General features: G+C 40.4%; 1 protein-coding gene across 1 annotated transcript in view; it reads left to right on the forward strand.

Annotated features, from left to right (window-relative positions):
• The first annotated feature begins 4597 nt into the window (after nucleotides 1–4597).
• Nucleotides 4598–17202, forward strand: part of IMPG1 (interphotoreceptor matrix proteoglycan 1) — a 167280-nt gene continuing 154675 nt past the window's right edge. The window contains exon 1 of the mRNA XM_045294325.1: nucleotides 4598–4664. Within this exon, the coding sequence (XP_045150260.1) occupies nucleotides 4598–4664 (67 nt within the window). The remainder of the gene's footprint in view (nucleotides 4665–17202) is intronic.

The raw sequence follows: 17202 nt of genomic DNA on the forward strand, positions 1-17202 counted from the left end.
TTTGTTTTGTTTCCTTGGCTTGGTTTATTTCTCAACTTTCTCATCTGTAAATTTGAAATGAAAACAATACTCATCTTTTATGGATTCTGGAAAGATATCCTGCTACGCATGCAAAGCAGGTAACAGAGTTTCACAGGGAGCATGGATGCAAAAATTACACCAGTTTTGATTCACATACAAAATTGCTTCCTTATGATATTAACTGGTTATTTCCGTAGCCATTTCTCAATGCATAAGCCTGCTGACTTCAGGTGAAGAAGCACATCTCCAGAGACACACTGTCCTTCCCTCTTTGCCTTGTACATTTTAAATACACTACTGCATTCTGCCAGAAAATGAAGGGGAAAGCGTATCTCTTTAAGAATAGAGTGCTACTGTTGACAGTCAACCAGCTTGAAAAAGCATATGAATTAATTAACAATGACCCCTAATTAAACACCAGGGTACTTAGAGAAAGAACTGATGGTCCCAGACAGCATTGTTTCAGGCTGATGAATATTTACCATTCCTGTTTGCATCGTAAGTGGAAGCTATCAAAGTTACTTACTTAGATTCATTCATTAAATAAATCCAGCACCTTCACATTCCTGTTATATGTATATTCATCTATACCACATTTTCCTTTGAACAGCGTATTTCATTAAAATGTAAACTTTTTGTATAACTTGAAACTGCTTCTCTCCCTCCTAGAGAGAAAACGTATTACACCAGGCCATAGTGTGAACTAAGACAAAAAGTACTGTGTTAGCACCTGCCAGATTCCTAGTCCTTAACAACATTCGTTACAAATACTGACATGCTAATGTACATGCAAGAACCAATCTATTCCATTGAGTCCTCATATCTTCTTTCCTACACACAGTTTCTGAAAATAGATTCATCTTCCATTTAATTAATTTCTCATTTTCTGAAACACTGTTCTAAGTAGAATTCTACACCAATTTGCTACCACACCTGTCAGTCTGTCATAACATAGTGGCTTGTGTGTTGCTCTGATGCTGGCACCTGTGCCAACAGAGTTTCAAATACCAACAGTTCCCCAAGGCGGGCATGTTTCTGTAAAGCTTGTAGACTAAAAAAGATTAGGAAGAAAGGCATGGCAATCTTTTTTCCAGATTTCAGCCTATGAAAACTTTATGCATCACAGCTGAACATTGCCCGATTCACTGGCTCTGGGCGCTCCATCAGGAAGGCGCAATTCCTGGAGATGATGCTTGGTGAAGTAGGGAGGGCAGGAGGAGAAAGAAGGAACTTGTTGAGGTGGTTTGACGCGATAACCACAATGGGCTCAAGCCGACAATCACAAGATGAGGTAGGATGAGCTAAGTTCTGTCCTGTTGTGCACAAAGGTGCTGGGAGTTGGAGACAATGCAGTAGCAACCACAGAGCTCTGTCTGTCTGCCTCGAATTGGTGATCACTCTCTTCAGATCACTCTCAAATAGTTGATAGTTCAAGATAAAGTTTAAAGAAGCCTTACCCTCTGCTATCACGTCTTATTGTTAGGTGCTGTCGAATCATCTCTGACTCATAGCAACTCTACGCACAAAAGACAAAAACCTAATCCTGTCCTGCACCCTCCATGTAATCCTTGTTATGATGCGGCCCATTGTTGCAGCCGCTGCGTCAGTCCCGCTCATTGAGGGGTTTCTTCTTTGGGGGCTGACCCTCTACTTTACCAAGTATGAGATCCTTGGTAAATATGAATCTCTTCTGATAACATGTCCAAAGGCTCCCCATCTACACTTGTAAAGAGCAGTGGGGCTACACTTCTTCCTTTTTCAGACTGGTCCATTCCTCTGGTGGTCCATGATGTACTCAATATTCTTGACCAACACCGTTTTTCACATGCAGCAATTCTGGTTTAGTCTTCTTAATCATTTTTTTTAAATAATTAAATCATTTTACTGGGGACTTGTACAACTCTTATCACAATCCCACACACATCCATTGTGTCAAGCACTTCTGTACATTTATTTCCCTCATCATTCTCAAAACATTTGCTCTCCGCTTAAACCCCTGGCATCAGCTCCTCGTTTTTCCCCTCCCTCCCGGCTTCCCCCCGGTCCCATGAACCCTTGATAATTTATAAATTATTATGTTGTCATATATTACACTGTCTGACATCTCCCTTCACCCACTTTTCTGTTGTCCATCCCCCAGCGAGGAGGTTATATGTAGATCCCTGTAATCGGGTCCTCCTTTTTACCTCACCTTCCCTCCACCCTCCAGGTATCCCCATTCACACCACTGGTCCTGAGGGATTCATCTGTCCTGGATTCCCATTCTGGCTTTTTCATCCCAAAACTGACAGATTTTTCAGGCATTCCTGTCCAATATGTCAAATTCACATGGTCTCTAAATTCAACTGGAATATACTCAAAGTCCTACTTGGACTCTTGTGAATTTGTTTTAATTTCCTTCATTTTCAACTTAAATTTGCATATAGCCAATTGATTGTCCTACAGTCTACTAATGACCTTATTTTGACTGATAATATTGAACTACTCTGTTGGCTCTTTCCACATATGTGGTTAATTTTATTTCAGTGCATTCTGTCCAGTAAAGTTCTTGTGTGCAGTTATTGAAAAGGGTATTTGCAATGTCCGAGTCATTGGTCTTGCAAATTCCATCAATGGCAACACGTTGGTTTAAAAAAAAAATTTCGTCTTTGTGTGAAAACTTGAGTAATAGTTATATGGATTAGTTTCTTTGTAGCTATATATATGTTATCATACCATTGACAGTGTTGTACTTCAGGTTAGATCTTCAAATGTTCTTTACAACAATGAATGTGCTGTCATTCCTCTTAAATTTGTTATTCCCAACATAAAAGACTGTATGTCCCATTTAAATATTCCAATTCCAGTCCATTTTAGTTCACTAAATTCCTAGGATATTGATCTTTAATTATTCTATTTTGGTTTTGGCAACTTCCAATTTTCCGTGATTCATACTTTTATTCTGTAGTCCATATTCTACTAATGGCTATTTAGGGCTGTTCTCAGATTGCGTCCTAGCCCATCAGCAAGTGAAAATTCTGAAACCTTCACTCCTTTCAGGACATTAATATCATGAATGCAATCCCTCTTTGAAGAGAAGCAGCTCATTTCCTGCTGTGTTGTGAGTGTCTTTCAACCTGAGTGGTTCACCTTGCGGCACTATGTGAGACAAGGCTTGCTGCTGTTTATAAGGCTGTCCCTGGATGAGTTTTTCAGAAACAGATAACTAGGTCTTCCTTGCTAGTCTGTCTTGGTCTGGAAGCTCCAATGAAACTTGCCCACCATGGGCGACCTTGCTGGTGTTTGAGATACCAGTAGCATAGCTTCTAGCATCACAGTGACACAAAATGACAGCATATTATAGTATATTCTATAGCTCAGCTATAAATAGCCTATGTGTGGACACTTAATATAAAATTAAATGCTTAACAAATACAAATATTAATCCTGAAATGGGCAAATGAGAAGATGGAAAGAGCAGACAGCTGTGTATATGTGTACATATGTACATGGAGAGTTGAGAGGATGTGTAAGGAAGCAAAACCAGAAACAAGCGAACTCACTGCGTAGAGGGGATCGGGGCCCTAGAGGACAGAGCTGAACTGCCCCTGCGGGTTTCCTAGGGCACAAATCTTCACAGGGGAAGAAAGCCTCCTCTTTCTCCAGAGAAGTAGCTGGTGGTTTTGAACTGTTGACCTTGCAGTTAGCAGCCCAATGTATAAGCCACTATACCACAAGAGCTCCTGTAAGGAAGCAAACATACTTCATTACCCATTGTTTGGTAATAATGTTGAAAAGTGAAAAACAAAAAAAGTTAGCAAACTGTTTAGGGATACGAATGATACTATCAGAAAAATTCACTTACAAAAATTCACTTTGAATCAAAGTGTAAGAGAGCAGAAAGTGGCACAGCTGTTGTTTTGTTTTTAACCTTGTAAACCACTTGATGCCTTAAACTCTGTGCATGAGTAACAGATTAAAACTTAAAACAAATTTATAAGGGCATATAACCTCTGATAGAATGCAATTCACAAAGCAGTACATTTCTATGAGACTAGGGACTCCTTTTTAGTCATTAGAGGCTAGCAGGTATTGTCTAAGCACATAATTCCGGGATGGTAGTGAAGCTCTTCCAATGGACAGTTGCTAGCGTATCCTTTAGAAAACATCTGACCCTACCTGTCAGCCTCCGTCTGCCTTTGGCAGAACTTCCCCTGGCACGCTATGTCACAGTTACAGGTGAACAGCCAAGAAAAAAGTGTTCCTTCTGTCCGTGAACACTTGTTTACTGTGGCATTCAAGGTCCCGGAGCTAAGCTGACAGACGCTCCTCCAGAAGGTTAATGAGATAAAGGTTCCCCCGGCTGGCCCTTAAGCAGAGATTACACTTGAGGGGAGGATAAACAGATTATTCTTGAAACAGACACTGCTATATGTACTTCATAAATGAGCACCTCAGAGAGGTAAAACTAAACTGGTATCCTCATTTGGCTGATGCCAACATTTAAGTATTTCCATAATCCTATCATTCTAATTATTTGAAATAAGATTTGGTGTTGTTCCACAGTTTTTATCAGAATTAACCCTGAGAAGCCAGAATGTATTTGGAAACTAGAAGGGCAATTTGTGTTTTCTGGATTTTTCTCCAAGTTCAAGGGATCAAAGGTAAGTTACTACCATGTTTCTTTCCTTTTTAAATTGCTCATCTTATCTATAGATTCTACTGTATATTTAATATCAGCAAGGCCATCACTTTCTTTTAGGAACCTAGTACTCGTCCCAAAGCTGAGACCCGTTGCCATCCAGTCCCCTCCAACTCATGGTGGCCCCATAGAGCAGGGTCGAGCTGCCCTGGAGGGTTTCCAATGCTGGAAATCTTAATGAGCGCAGACTTGCTCCTGTGGAGCAGCTGGGTCAATCCAGCTGGGTGCTTAACTACTGTGCCACCGGGGCGCCTTCGAATCCCTAGTAGGTCTAAGAAACTGGTCCTTGATTGCTTAAATATAAAAAATGTTTCTTTCTTTGTCGAATTAAGTGCAATTTATGTTACCAAACTCACTGCCATTGAGTCAATGCCAACTCATAGGGACCCTATCAGACAAGGTAGAACTGCCCCTGTGGGTTTCTGACATTGTAACTCTTTAAGGGAGTAGAAAGCCCATCTTTCTCCAGTGTTAGAAGCTCAACATGCAACCCCAACACCACCAGGAGAGAGAAAGTGAAATTTATTGCTATGCAATGTTGGATGCATATTATCATTCATACAAATAATAGTAGGTCTATGAAACCAATTGTACTCATCCATCTACACACCACAATTAAAATCTAAAACAAATTAGTATTTTAAGTCATTCTTGAGCAAATGAAAAATCTTTCTTAGCTTTTCAAAATTAAATCATTAGTTGCTTTTGCTTCATCTGCAGGGTTTGTGATAATGACCAACTCAGAAACTTAGCTACCTTTTTCAATGTTGCACTAAACCGTGCGCATGCATAAACGAACACGGCGGTGCTCTGTGCTTTCGGCAACCTTCAAATGAATCTGAAAGTAAAGCGAGCCACAAAACAAGTAGATTTAAGAAAAGTAATGTATTTTTAGGAGTTCTAATGACACAGTGGTTAAAGTAATTGACTGCTGACCAAAAGATCAGCATTCAGACCTGACTTCTCCTCCAGAGAGGTCTGGGGCTGTCTGCGGCACCCCCTTCCACGAAGACTGACAGCCTTGGAAACACTAAGTTGATGCTGTCCTATGCAGTCACCATGAGTGGGAGTCAACTCAACATTTGGGTCAGGTTTTAATGCATTTTCACTTTGAAAAACTTATTCTGAGATAAATCTGCCTAAACCCAAATTGTCAGGCTTATCGACTTGGTCAAGCAAATTGGTTTTATCTAATCATACTAACCAATTTATCTAATTAATCATACTAACCAATTTAACCATTATACACAATCACAAATGGCATCATTCTACACAATGTTGTTGCTATTGGGTGCTAGCAAGTCAGAGCTAAACACACCCTGGTCGATTGCTACCATATCGTTGTACCATCCTCACGATTGCTTTGTTTGAGCCCATTGTTGCAAACGCTCTGTCGATCCATCTCATCAAGCATCTTCTTCTCTTTTGCTGCCCTTCTATTTTACCAACCGTAACACCCTTTTCCAGGGACCAGTCTCTCCTGATCACATGTCCAAAGTAGGTGTCTTTCGGTTTGTCATAGTGGGGTGGCTTGAGTGCTTTTGTGATGCTGGAAGTGATGTCACTGCTATTCCCAGTACCAACAAAGGAACAGGCTTCAGCACAGCTTCCAAACTAGGAACATTCTATGAAGAAAGACGAGGCTGTCTACTTCTGAGGACTTAACCACTGCCAACCTTACGAATCGGAGTGGATTCTATGCAATTCTATGCACTGAATCAAATGAAATAAGCTCACTAATCAAGCCACAATTTTTCTATCACTACTTCTTCATCCCATCTGCATAAGAAAAGAACCGATTATTTTACTTGTTTATTCCACGAGAATCTCAAATCTGTGATTTTCTATTAATCTTACACTACTGAGGTCTACATTAATTAGAGTTTATGTACCTCAGCCAAACTGGCTTTCCATTAGTAACTAATTAACCATCATGAGTCTATTTACACAGATAAAGGCTTGGAGAAGAGAAAGGCTCAATTCAATACAAATAGCTGCTATGCATAACAATGAAGTTTTAGCGCAATTCTTTAATAGTTATACATTTTTGATAAATTGGAAATACGAGAAAAAAAATTACTCATCCTTCTATCGAAACTGACCCTGTACAAAGATCTTTTTTTCTTCCGGTTTGGTAGGCTAATTTAACTTTTAATTTTTACAATTGTACAATACAAACAATCTAATTTGTCTGTTTTGAAGGATCTGTTTATTGTACATTCAATGGGGCTCGCATAGCAGCAGTGTGGGAGGGTCCTGGTCTCACCGCACCCTCTCCAGCACTTGCTGTTTTCTGGGTTTGGTGGTTTTCTTTTTGTAACTTTGCTGCCAATGTTGGTGTGAGACGGTAGCTCACTGTTGTTTGGCTTTGTGTCTCTGGAATAGCTAATGACCTTGAGCATTTCTTCCTATGTTCCTGGACTACTAGGGGGGCTCCCTTGGTGAAATTTCTATTCATCTTCTCTGCCCATTGTCTAATTGGATTATTCATCTTTTTCTTGTTAAGGTGCTGCAGCTTTCTACAGATTTTAAAATTTTGTCTTTTGTCAATATATCATTGCCACAAAAAACTTTCCCAGTCTGTGAGTTCTCTTTTGAACCTTTGGATGAAGTTTTTTGATGCACTTGAGTGTCTTATCTTTAGGAGGTCCCAGTCTTTTATTCTTTGTCTTCTGCTGTGTGTGTGTGTGTGTGTTTCAGTGTATCTGATAGTATGTTTGTGCCATGTGTTAGGGCCCTTAAGTTTGTCCCTACATTTTCACTGATTATTTTTATAGTTATAGAGTTTACATTTAAATCTTTAATCCATTTTGAGTTCATTTTGTAATGTTAGTTGAGGCTTGTTGTGCTTTCGTAGGAGCCCTGCTGGCACGGTGGTTACACATTTGGCTGCTAACTGCAAGGCCAGCAGTTGGAATCCACCAGCCACTCTGCAGGAGAAAGAGGAGGCTTTCTCCTCCTACTAAAAAAAAATCAGTCTCAGAAGCCTACAGAGGCAGCTTTACCCTGGCCTACAGGGTCATCAGGAGTCAGAATCAACTCAATGGCAGTGAGTTGGTTAGAGTTTTGATGATCACATAGATGAATGTTCTACATTGCAGTATAGTTTTGATAAGCATAATTTGATTGGCTATAGAATAGTCCTTTAAATGGATATAAGGAGTGACAGTAGTGTGACTTGTAACTAATGGTCTGAGCCCATCAGCCCCTTCGCAGGAGAAAGACAGGCAGTGTGCTTCTACAAAGATGACAGTCTATGGAGCAGTTCTGCTCTGTCCTACGTGGTCCCTCTGGATCAGAACAAACTCAACAGCAGTGGGTTTTATTTGGTTTGGTTTAAGTAGATATATCACCATTTGCTTTATCTGGATGCTAAACAAAAGATGTATAATGGTGTTTTGTTATTATGAATATCCTTGTGATGCAAATATTGTGCATCAATTTCTCTCAGTGTTTAAGCATAAATTTACTCATGTGAGTTTATTGGTTCAGAGCAATGTAAAGTTTGGTGGTATTTGATTCATATTACTGAGTTACTTCTCAAAAAGGTTTTCTATATCCTCAGGTGATTTTTCCAAGTTTACTTCTACAAACAAAGCATTTATCATGTACTCAATTCTATATGAGGCTCAGGATATAAAGAGATTCAAAGACATGCCAAGATTTCAAAAGGTTTCCTCTTAAGTTTAGCAGATCTGAATTTAGTTTTTCCATTGCTATATAATGTGAATTGGCTTTGATTTCAGAACCTTCATGAAATAAAATCGTTTTAGTGCAACAACAACAACAACACAAAAGATAGTCCCAGATTTTCAGAGAACAATTATTTCAGCAACATACCGAGGCTCCTCCCTTCAGGATTCACAAAAGGCATGCCAGCTGCCTAGGAAGTACACAGCACTGCTTTATGCACTTACCTTTCTGTTTCACAGCAATAACTTCATTTAATTGCTTGTGACATTCTGACAGAGGGAGAAGATCTACCCTTGCCAAACGCCATAATGGAAATAGTGTTTATCAGAATATGTGCCTTTTGCATTACATTTGGTTATAATAATGAAACCGTTAACTAACTTATCATTAGTTCACCAAGGTAAAGTCATTATTTAAGTAGCTGTAAAATGTCAGGAAATTTGCATTTGAAGCCTTCTTACTTCTTGCTAATCTTTTACTACTGGGATATGTTCGCATTTCATAAAATTACCCAGGAAGGTATTTTCCCTAATTGCGGCTTCATTTACAGAGAATTTGGCTTCCTTCGTAGACTTGGAACAGCTAACAAACGACAGTCACATTAACTTCGCAGCTCCTCTATGTCTTCATCTGTGCGGCGGTCTCAGAACAAGGAAACAGAAGAAGACTTTAAGGCCGATTTTTTTCCAATTATATCTGAAAAGATGTCCTTTCAAGAGAAGCTGTGTCGAGTGAAGACACTTTGTGTCCAATTGGACAGAGAGCAACAGCACACCTGAAACCATTTATTGGGTTATATTCACAGTTTTCTCAAGCAAAAAGAATGTGCTGCCTCCTGGCCCCTTCGTGGTTGTATCACTGACCACACTAAAGAACTCTCCTTTCTATGAGTTCAGGAGACAGGCTGCTCAGGAGGCCATTTCTGTGGAACACCAGAGCACAACGTTCCACATCAAGTGCACGTGGATGCTAGCCATCTCTGGAAACTCAGATCCTTTATCTACAGCCTTAGTGCTAGGCTCTTTCTAGAAGTTGAACGCTTCACCTTTCTCCCGCTGGTGGTTTTGAACTGCTGATCTTCTGGTTAGCAGCCCAGTATGTAACCCAGTCTGCCACCAGGGCTCACGTTCTCAGTGCACAACCAAGCCTTTGCTGGAAAGGAAAGAAACCCCTGGGCCACAATGAGTATACGGAAACCATTCAAAATGGATCGTTTAGCAACCACTGCCAGGTGAAGAGATCTTTTCATTCCGCGCTGGCATTTCCGTCTCCTAAAACATGAACGCCAGGTCAGAAGAAACCACCTTAATAATGGCAGGGGACTTTCTCGTTTTGCTCTGGGCGCAAACTGCGTGTCCCAGCTTCTCCTACAGTGGGCTGTAGCTCACTGGCAGATCCCTGGTGATGAAAATTCACATATGGAAATGCTGCTGCCGAGCTCTGGCCAGCCACACACCTCACCGTGATTGTTTATTGAGAAGGGACTCCCACTGCTGCACCTCTAGCCCAGCACGTTGGGCTAACCTGCCTGCCTTAAGGTTCCTGCTGTCTCTGTGAACAAAGTTACATTGAATGACCTTGAACCCAGAGCCTCGCTACTGACCCTTTGTACTCTGATCAGTTCCGATCTGATCAAAACACTGCAGACAGTAATCCTGGTACTAATCCTTTAGATGAATCGTGCTTTCGGCTAAAAGCTCAACATTAACTCATCACACTTCTTGGGGTTTTCCCAGGTGGCAAATGAGGTTTGGGTTTCAGGTGGAGAACTAAGGTCCAAAGTGTTAAAGAATGTCCCAAAATCATTTGGGATGGAACTAAAGCTGGAAAGGGAGCTGTACCCAGTCCTTGTCTATTAAACACTCCATATAATAGGATGAGTAAAATTAATGTGACTTTTACGATTAATTCAAATGCCACCTTTCCACTACTGACTCCACCAGAAACTTGCTGATTCGGGTCACTTCTAACATTTGTTTGCATGACTGATCTGAGGACAGGGGGCCATGTCCTTTGAAAAATAGAGGCACCAATGTTAGGAGTTTCATTGCTTGTTAGGAAAGAATGTGAAGTTTTAAATAGACCAAAGAAGTGAAGTCGTGATCCGTGGTGTCATTTTAAAGGCACACCATCAAAGACTACCTTTAGTAGTGAGTGGCTTATTAAAGGCTGTATTGTCATTTGGAGGCAGTATTTTGATTAACTCATGTGATTTGACCTGGCAGAAAAGTCTCTTCTAAGCCCCAAAGCCTTCCCTATAAGGATACTGCAATTTTACCCCCACGCCTGTGGTTCTTTTGCACTATCCAACCAAACCACATTGCCTTTCAGCTGACTCCAACTCACAGTGACCCCGTAGGATATAGTATCATTCTCCCCTAGGGTTGTCAAACCATCCATCTTCATAAGAGGAGCTCACATTTGTCTCTGCGGGAGTAGCTGGTGGGCTCGAACCACCAACCTTTTAGTTAGCAGCCAACTGTTTATGTCTGATTCTGAAGCAGCCTCGTCTAACAGCTCCTCTTCCGTTCTTCCACTGACTCTGGTACTGATTCTCACTAGTTTCTTCATGATATCAGTCTTCTACAGGCCTGTCTCCTGTTCAAGAACTTTGTGGCCAGTTCTTGACCTTTTTATTGTAAAAGCAAGTTTGCCCTTTCTGCCCCACCTTTTGTCAATTCCCTCTGGAGAAATTTTGCTGTATTTTCACTCTCATTCCTGGACTGCCAAGTATTGTTAGAAAAATATAATAACCCGGGTGCTTCAATGAAACAAAGGCAGACACTGTGACATTACCTGGGCCCTCCAAGCTGTTCCACACTCATCCTCACCTCTGATTCCCTGACGGAGGGCCCCAACCAGCTGCATCCTCAAGACCCAACTTTATCCCTTCATTCACAGAAGCAAGCGATACGATGATAGCATGCTTAAGAGCAAAGCCTTCGAGATTTGCTTCAAACCAAATTTTAAGTCTCAGCTCTGTCACTTAACTAGCTATGTGACCTTGGCAAATTGCTCCTTCTCATACATTATCTCTATTTTATGGTTCCTCCTCTATCAAATGGAAATAATAATAGCAGTGTCTGCCTCATGGGATTATAATGAAAATCAATGAAATCATGTTTCTAAAGTCCTTAGAATACTATCAACTAAGAAAAATGCTTAATAAATGACTACCGGTTTCTAAAATGAACATAACTACGACCTCTTACTTACGGAAGAGTCAGGTCACTTGGCTTCATCTGACACTTTTGTTCTTCCTACTTCAAAATTTCTCTGAAACTTTATACAAACCTTCCTCATTCTCTCTTGTTTAAGAGAAAATGAAAAGGTTTCATGTTTTCTAATGTTAACTCTACCTATGACTTTATCTCTACTTCCAGCAATTCCCCCAAGACCGTTCACTGCCAGTCTCCTTTTCCATTGACTTCATTTTTGCAGCCTCAAGCTTTAAATTGTAACAACTAGCAACATTAGTAAATTGCTATTGCTGGGGCTATAGCTCTGAAGAGACTAATTTAATTGGCCAGCAGTAGGGCCCTACTGGAATGATTTTAAAGTTATACAGATGATTCTACTTTGCAACCAAATATGGGAAGCATAGTTGATATTCTTCTGCAAAGAAATAGCATGTGGGTCATCACATCATAAGCCACCAGGAGAGTTGTGATGTAGTGGATGAAGCACTGAACTACTAAAGGCAAGATCAACTACAAAGGCAAAACCAGCAGCAGCTCTATGGAAGAAAGATGGGTCCTTCTGGTCACAGAACGAGTTGCATTCTTAGAAACCCATGTGGGCCGTCTTACCCTGTCCTACACCTAAGGAGTTGGAATCAACTCAATGGCAGGGAGTTGGGGCTGAGTTTCTTGTGTGCTTGCTTGCTTGCTTTTGGTATTGTATCATAAACTGGTATTATTCCAGCTGGGGGTGCAGTCTCAATATTTAATAGAATTAATATGATGATTTGTATACTTATTCCTTCATTATGTGTTTCCATTTTTAAAAACCGTTCTGTGTACTAGATATCATGGGGTATTTTGTTTCAAAATAGATAGCTTGAAAAATCTATACAGTTTGTTTCCATGCATAGTCTGTTAATAACTAATTAAGTGCTTTATGAAAATGGGGACCGTATTCCTCTTGCTCTCCCTATCATCAGCATTCCCTTTCTGGGGTAAACAACTTCGTTTCTCACATTCTAGATCTCATTTCATGCTGTCAGCTTCCTTCCTTATCTCTAGAGCTCAAATTTTGGTATCATCGAAGATATATTTTTCCACATGGCTAATTTGTCAACAAATTCTATCAAGTGGTATGCTAATAAATCTTTACTAGTCAACTCGTGAAGCAAAATTACTTGTGAACATTGCTTACCAATGCTCATGGTTTAAACAATCCTAGGGACCCTGTGGGACAGAGTAACCTGCCCCATAGTGTTTCTGAGGCTATAATCCTTACCAAAGGCACCAGCCATCTTCTCCCATGAAGGGCCTACTGAGTTTGAACCAAGAACATTAGTACTTAATGTATTTAATGTCTCAGATCTATTCTTAGGAAATCTCTAAATTCAGGTGTGATATACTCAAGGTATATATTCAAGACCATGCTTTGGTTCTTGTAGACTTATTTTCTTATTGCTCAGCTCCAACCTGATCTTGCATATGAAGAAGAGAAGGCCTATTCTGAAGTCCACCTGTGGCCTTGTTTTGGCAGATGTTATTGAGATTTGCCATCATCTCTGCTCACAGATGTCGTCACTTTGATTCCTGTGTATTTCACCTGGCAACGTCCATGTGCGTAGTGACCGTTTATGTTGTTGATCAAAGGTCTTTGCAACAAAGAAGCCACTAGTGTTGCAAATTCTATCATGTGATCACAGCATGGTTTCTATTACAAGGCTTATTTTCCAACTACTTTATATTAATTATGATCAATTGAGTGGCAGTCTTATTCTATTTTCTATAAAGAAATACAATTAGCATTTTCATATAGTTTTGCCTTTCAACATTTTGTTAAATAATTGTATTCATTCTGAAAATTCATTATCAATTTTCTTGCATTTTCAACAGTAAATTTATTTTTTAGTAAGAGAAGTTTGGTTTTTCACTCTTAGTCTTCATATTTCATAATTTTTAGATATTTTTCTACTGCCTTTCATGGGTCATCCAGTAGAGAAAGAAAGGGAACTCATGAGAACAGGCAGCCGGAACTTATTCCCGATTTTGATGACAGTTATCCGTGAAGCCTTCACACCACCCCGTGACAAGAGCCCATGTAGGTTTCTCTCCCTTGCAAAGACCCTATGCAGACAGTCAGCTCTGGGAAGCCTAGTTGTCCTCTCACCACGTCCTCTCTTCTCTCCCTTCAAGAGAACCAAACTTGCTGCCACCCAGTCAATTCCAACATGTCACCACCCGAAGGGACTGAGTACAACCATCCCCTTGCATTTCTGAGACTTTAAATCTTTTCCAAAGTAGACAACTCCACTTTCTCCCTTTCAAAAAGGAATAGGAATTTAGCACATATTTTTCTTCTAGGCACAGTCTTGCTTGACTCCTCCTTTGCATTCTCTGACATGTACCAGACCTGTAAAGATCATATGGCTCCACCTGCTCAGAGAATTAAGGAGGCTAGTTGTGTAATGGTTATGCATTGGGCTGCCATCTTCAAGGTCTGCAGTTCGATACTACCAGGTGCTCCTGGGGAGAAAAAAATGGAACTTCCTACTCCTGTAAATAGTTGCAGTCTTGAACACAGGGCAATTCTACAGGGTGGCCATGAGTCAGCATTCACTCAAGGGCAGGGAGTTTGGTTTGGTTTGGCTCGCAGACAACTTTTTGCTCCTTGAACTTCAATTGTTTCTGCTCCATCGCCAAACTGCCTATGTCCTCAACAAGATGGGAGGATTGGTACCTTCAGCCACATTTCTCAGCATCTCACCAATAAATGTAGTGGCTCTACTTTCTTTTCTTCTTCTTCTTTTCTTTTTCCAGTGTAGTGAAGTAGAAAAGGAGCTCAACACAGATCTATAGAATAAGAAATAAAAGGTAGCAACCTTTTTATTGCTTTGTTTGCTAAGATTCTGACCTTTTCCTTCTGACATAGCAAGTGTGATAGCTCAACCTGATTTTTTTCGATTAGGAGCAAAATAATGCAACCACTTATTCTATGAGAGAAGAGAATACTGATTGTCATTCTCAGTTGGTAATGTTGTTCCTGAACAAATGAACATCTGGGGGCTGTGATGATATTTCATTTTCAAAATTTTCCAAAGGAACATGGTGTGGCACCTGCCCCAAACATCATTGTAAGGCATTAGTTTGGCTGACTACTCTGAGAATGTATTCCTATTTATGTCACATCTCATTTAAGAAAACTCTAGATGTGTCCTTAATTCCTATGATCCTCTTTTGTATCATTTATCCTAACACACTGCAAATATCAGGCCACAGACTGGGACTGGGATTAATTCAATTTATCGAGAACTGCATGTAAGAGGAAGGAGAGTCTTGGTTGTATAGTGAGTTATGTGTTGGGCTGCTAACCTCAAGGTTAGCAGTTCAAACTCACCATAAAGAGGAGGCTTTCTGCTCTCATTAAGGTTTACAGTCTCAGAAGCCCAAAGGGCTTACTATAAGATTGCTATGACTCAGAATTGATTCAATGGTGGTGAGTTTTCGAAACATGTAAGAAGAGAGGTGAACACAAGTCGTAAAAGTTGCTGTGTATTCTATTTGATCATGCAGAAAACAATGTAATTTAAAACCATGTACTTTTTCTGGAGTACAATTGAACCAAATACTCAATAAATGTTCATAATTTATTGATACATATTCAGGTATGTTATGCATAAAATACATTCAGTTGCCTTAGCTCTTTTGGAGAAAATGTTTGAAGTGTGTGATTGAAATGTCAACTGATGTAGGGGGAAGAGGAGGAACTGACTGGATGACCAACAAACAGAGCATTTGCATAAAGGCCAAGACCCTTTCCTCTTTGGGGGCTGGGGGGGGGGGGAAGTTGGGGGATAAGGCCAGAAAAGCTTATGCAAGATCAGCTCATTATTTTTTAAAACTTCCAGTCCTTGTTCATTGGTAGTGAAAAATGACCCACAGCCTCCCTACAGAGTTCTATCTTTCAAATGGAAATTTTTATTCTGTGGGGATTCCAGTAACTTTGTCTTTGCTGCTGTTCATTCATTCATTCATTAAAACATTGCAGCTTTTCCCCTAGGAAAGCATAATGGGTTTGCTAAGTGGCTACTGCTTTCCTAGCAATGCTGCCATGAACGTCTCCTTCTCTTTTCACTGTGATCTGTTATTGCCGCTATACTGTAAGCCTATAGGGTTGATTAAAAAAAAACTTCTCTTAAAGGGAGAGTTGGAGAGGAAGGGTCCAAATAAATAGGTCAAAATCGACTTGAGTATATAATCAGTATAGGGACTGGTAAATCAGCAAAGCTGATCCCTGAGGTGGAAACGTTATAAGCAGTCTGTGACTGGAAGGCAGCTTTGGTACAAAAAGGGGAACTCTTTAGTGATGGGTCTAGGACCCCTGGTAGCATAGTGGGTTATGCACTGGGCTGTTAACTGCAAGGTCGTCAGTTTGAAGCCACCAGCCTCTCTGCAAGAGAAAGATGAGACTTTCTACTCCCAAAAGGATTTACTGTCTCAGAAATGGACAAGACAAGTCTGCTCTGTCCTATAGGATTGCTATGACTTGATATTGACTCGATAGCTGTGAGTTTGGTTGTTGGTTTTACTGATGTGCCAGGGAGATGCTCTACCTTCCAGGATAGCAGTCAGCATGGAAAGCTAACGGCCACCTACCTACAACACAGAGTGGAAAAGATAGTGAATGAAAGACTGGCCTTTATATAAGCTAGCAGACAAGCTACAGGCAATCCAAATCTAATTTTTTTTAATTGAGTCAAAAGTTCAGTTATTTCAAGGCTACTGCCCCCATTTAAGGAGCTCTGGTGGCCTAATAAGTTAGGCCCATGGTTTGAACCCACTCACTGGGACAAAAATGAGGCTTTCTGTTCCTGTAAATGAAACCCAAACCAGGCAGTTCTATTCTATCCTATAAGGTTTCAATGAGTAGCAATTGACTTAATGGCAGAGGTCTCCTTTAATATCAATCTGGGCTACATTTGTTTTTATTAGCTATAAAATAGTCCTGCCTTTATCTTCCATTGTTGCTGCTTTCATTTTTCTCCCCTATACATTTGAAAATTTTCAAATTTGTTACCACCGCACTAGATTGTGACATCAGTGTTGACCCTTTGCCTTATTCCTCTCGGAACTGTCTTACCTGTGGTCTGCTTTTCAGCCCACCTAAGCATCGCCCATCCTCTAGGCCTCCTCAGGAAGCCCCCTACCCCCAGTGAAACCTCGGCCCTCCCTCAGCTCATCTGCTTTGCTACCAAGTCACCCCCCTCACCACCACTCCCATGCACAAATGCCAAAATTCACGTGTACAAGTTCAAAGAAGTAGTTCTTGGAGTTATTGAATTTTATTATATTATGGGTTACATAGTGACACCTGCTGTTGAAACATCACATTAGCGCATAGGATACACCAGGCTCTATGAGCACATTGCAAATATCAAAATAAAAGGAGAACGAAGTGGAGAGAATGTCAGTAGCTTTACATGTGGTCTCAAGGGGATCCGCATGCATACAAAACCATGCTTTTTTTCTGGAAAAGGAGGTAAAAACAGATTTTAAAATTCATACCCACAGCAAAACTCTGAAAGACTTCAAGGAATTTTGCTGTAAGAATGAATATAAAATAGAATGGTC

The sequence above is a fragment of the Echinops telfairi genome, unplaced genomic scaffold, assembly GCF_000313985.2.
Source record: "Echinops telfairi isolate 266 unplaced genomic scaffold, ASM31398v2 ScPeMD7_3533;HRSCAF=4204_0, whole genome shotgun sequence".
Lineage (NCBI taxonomy): Eukaryota > Metazoa > Chordata > Mammalia > Afrosoricida > Tenrecidae > Echinops > Echinops telfairi.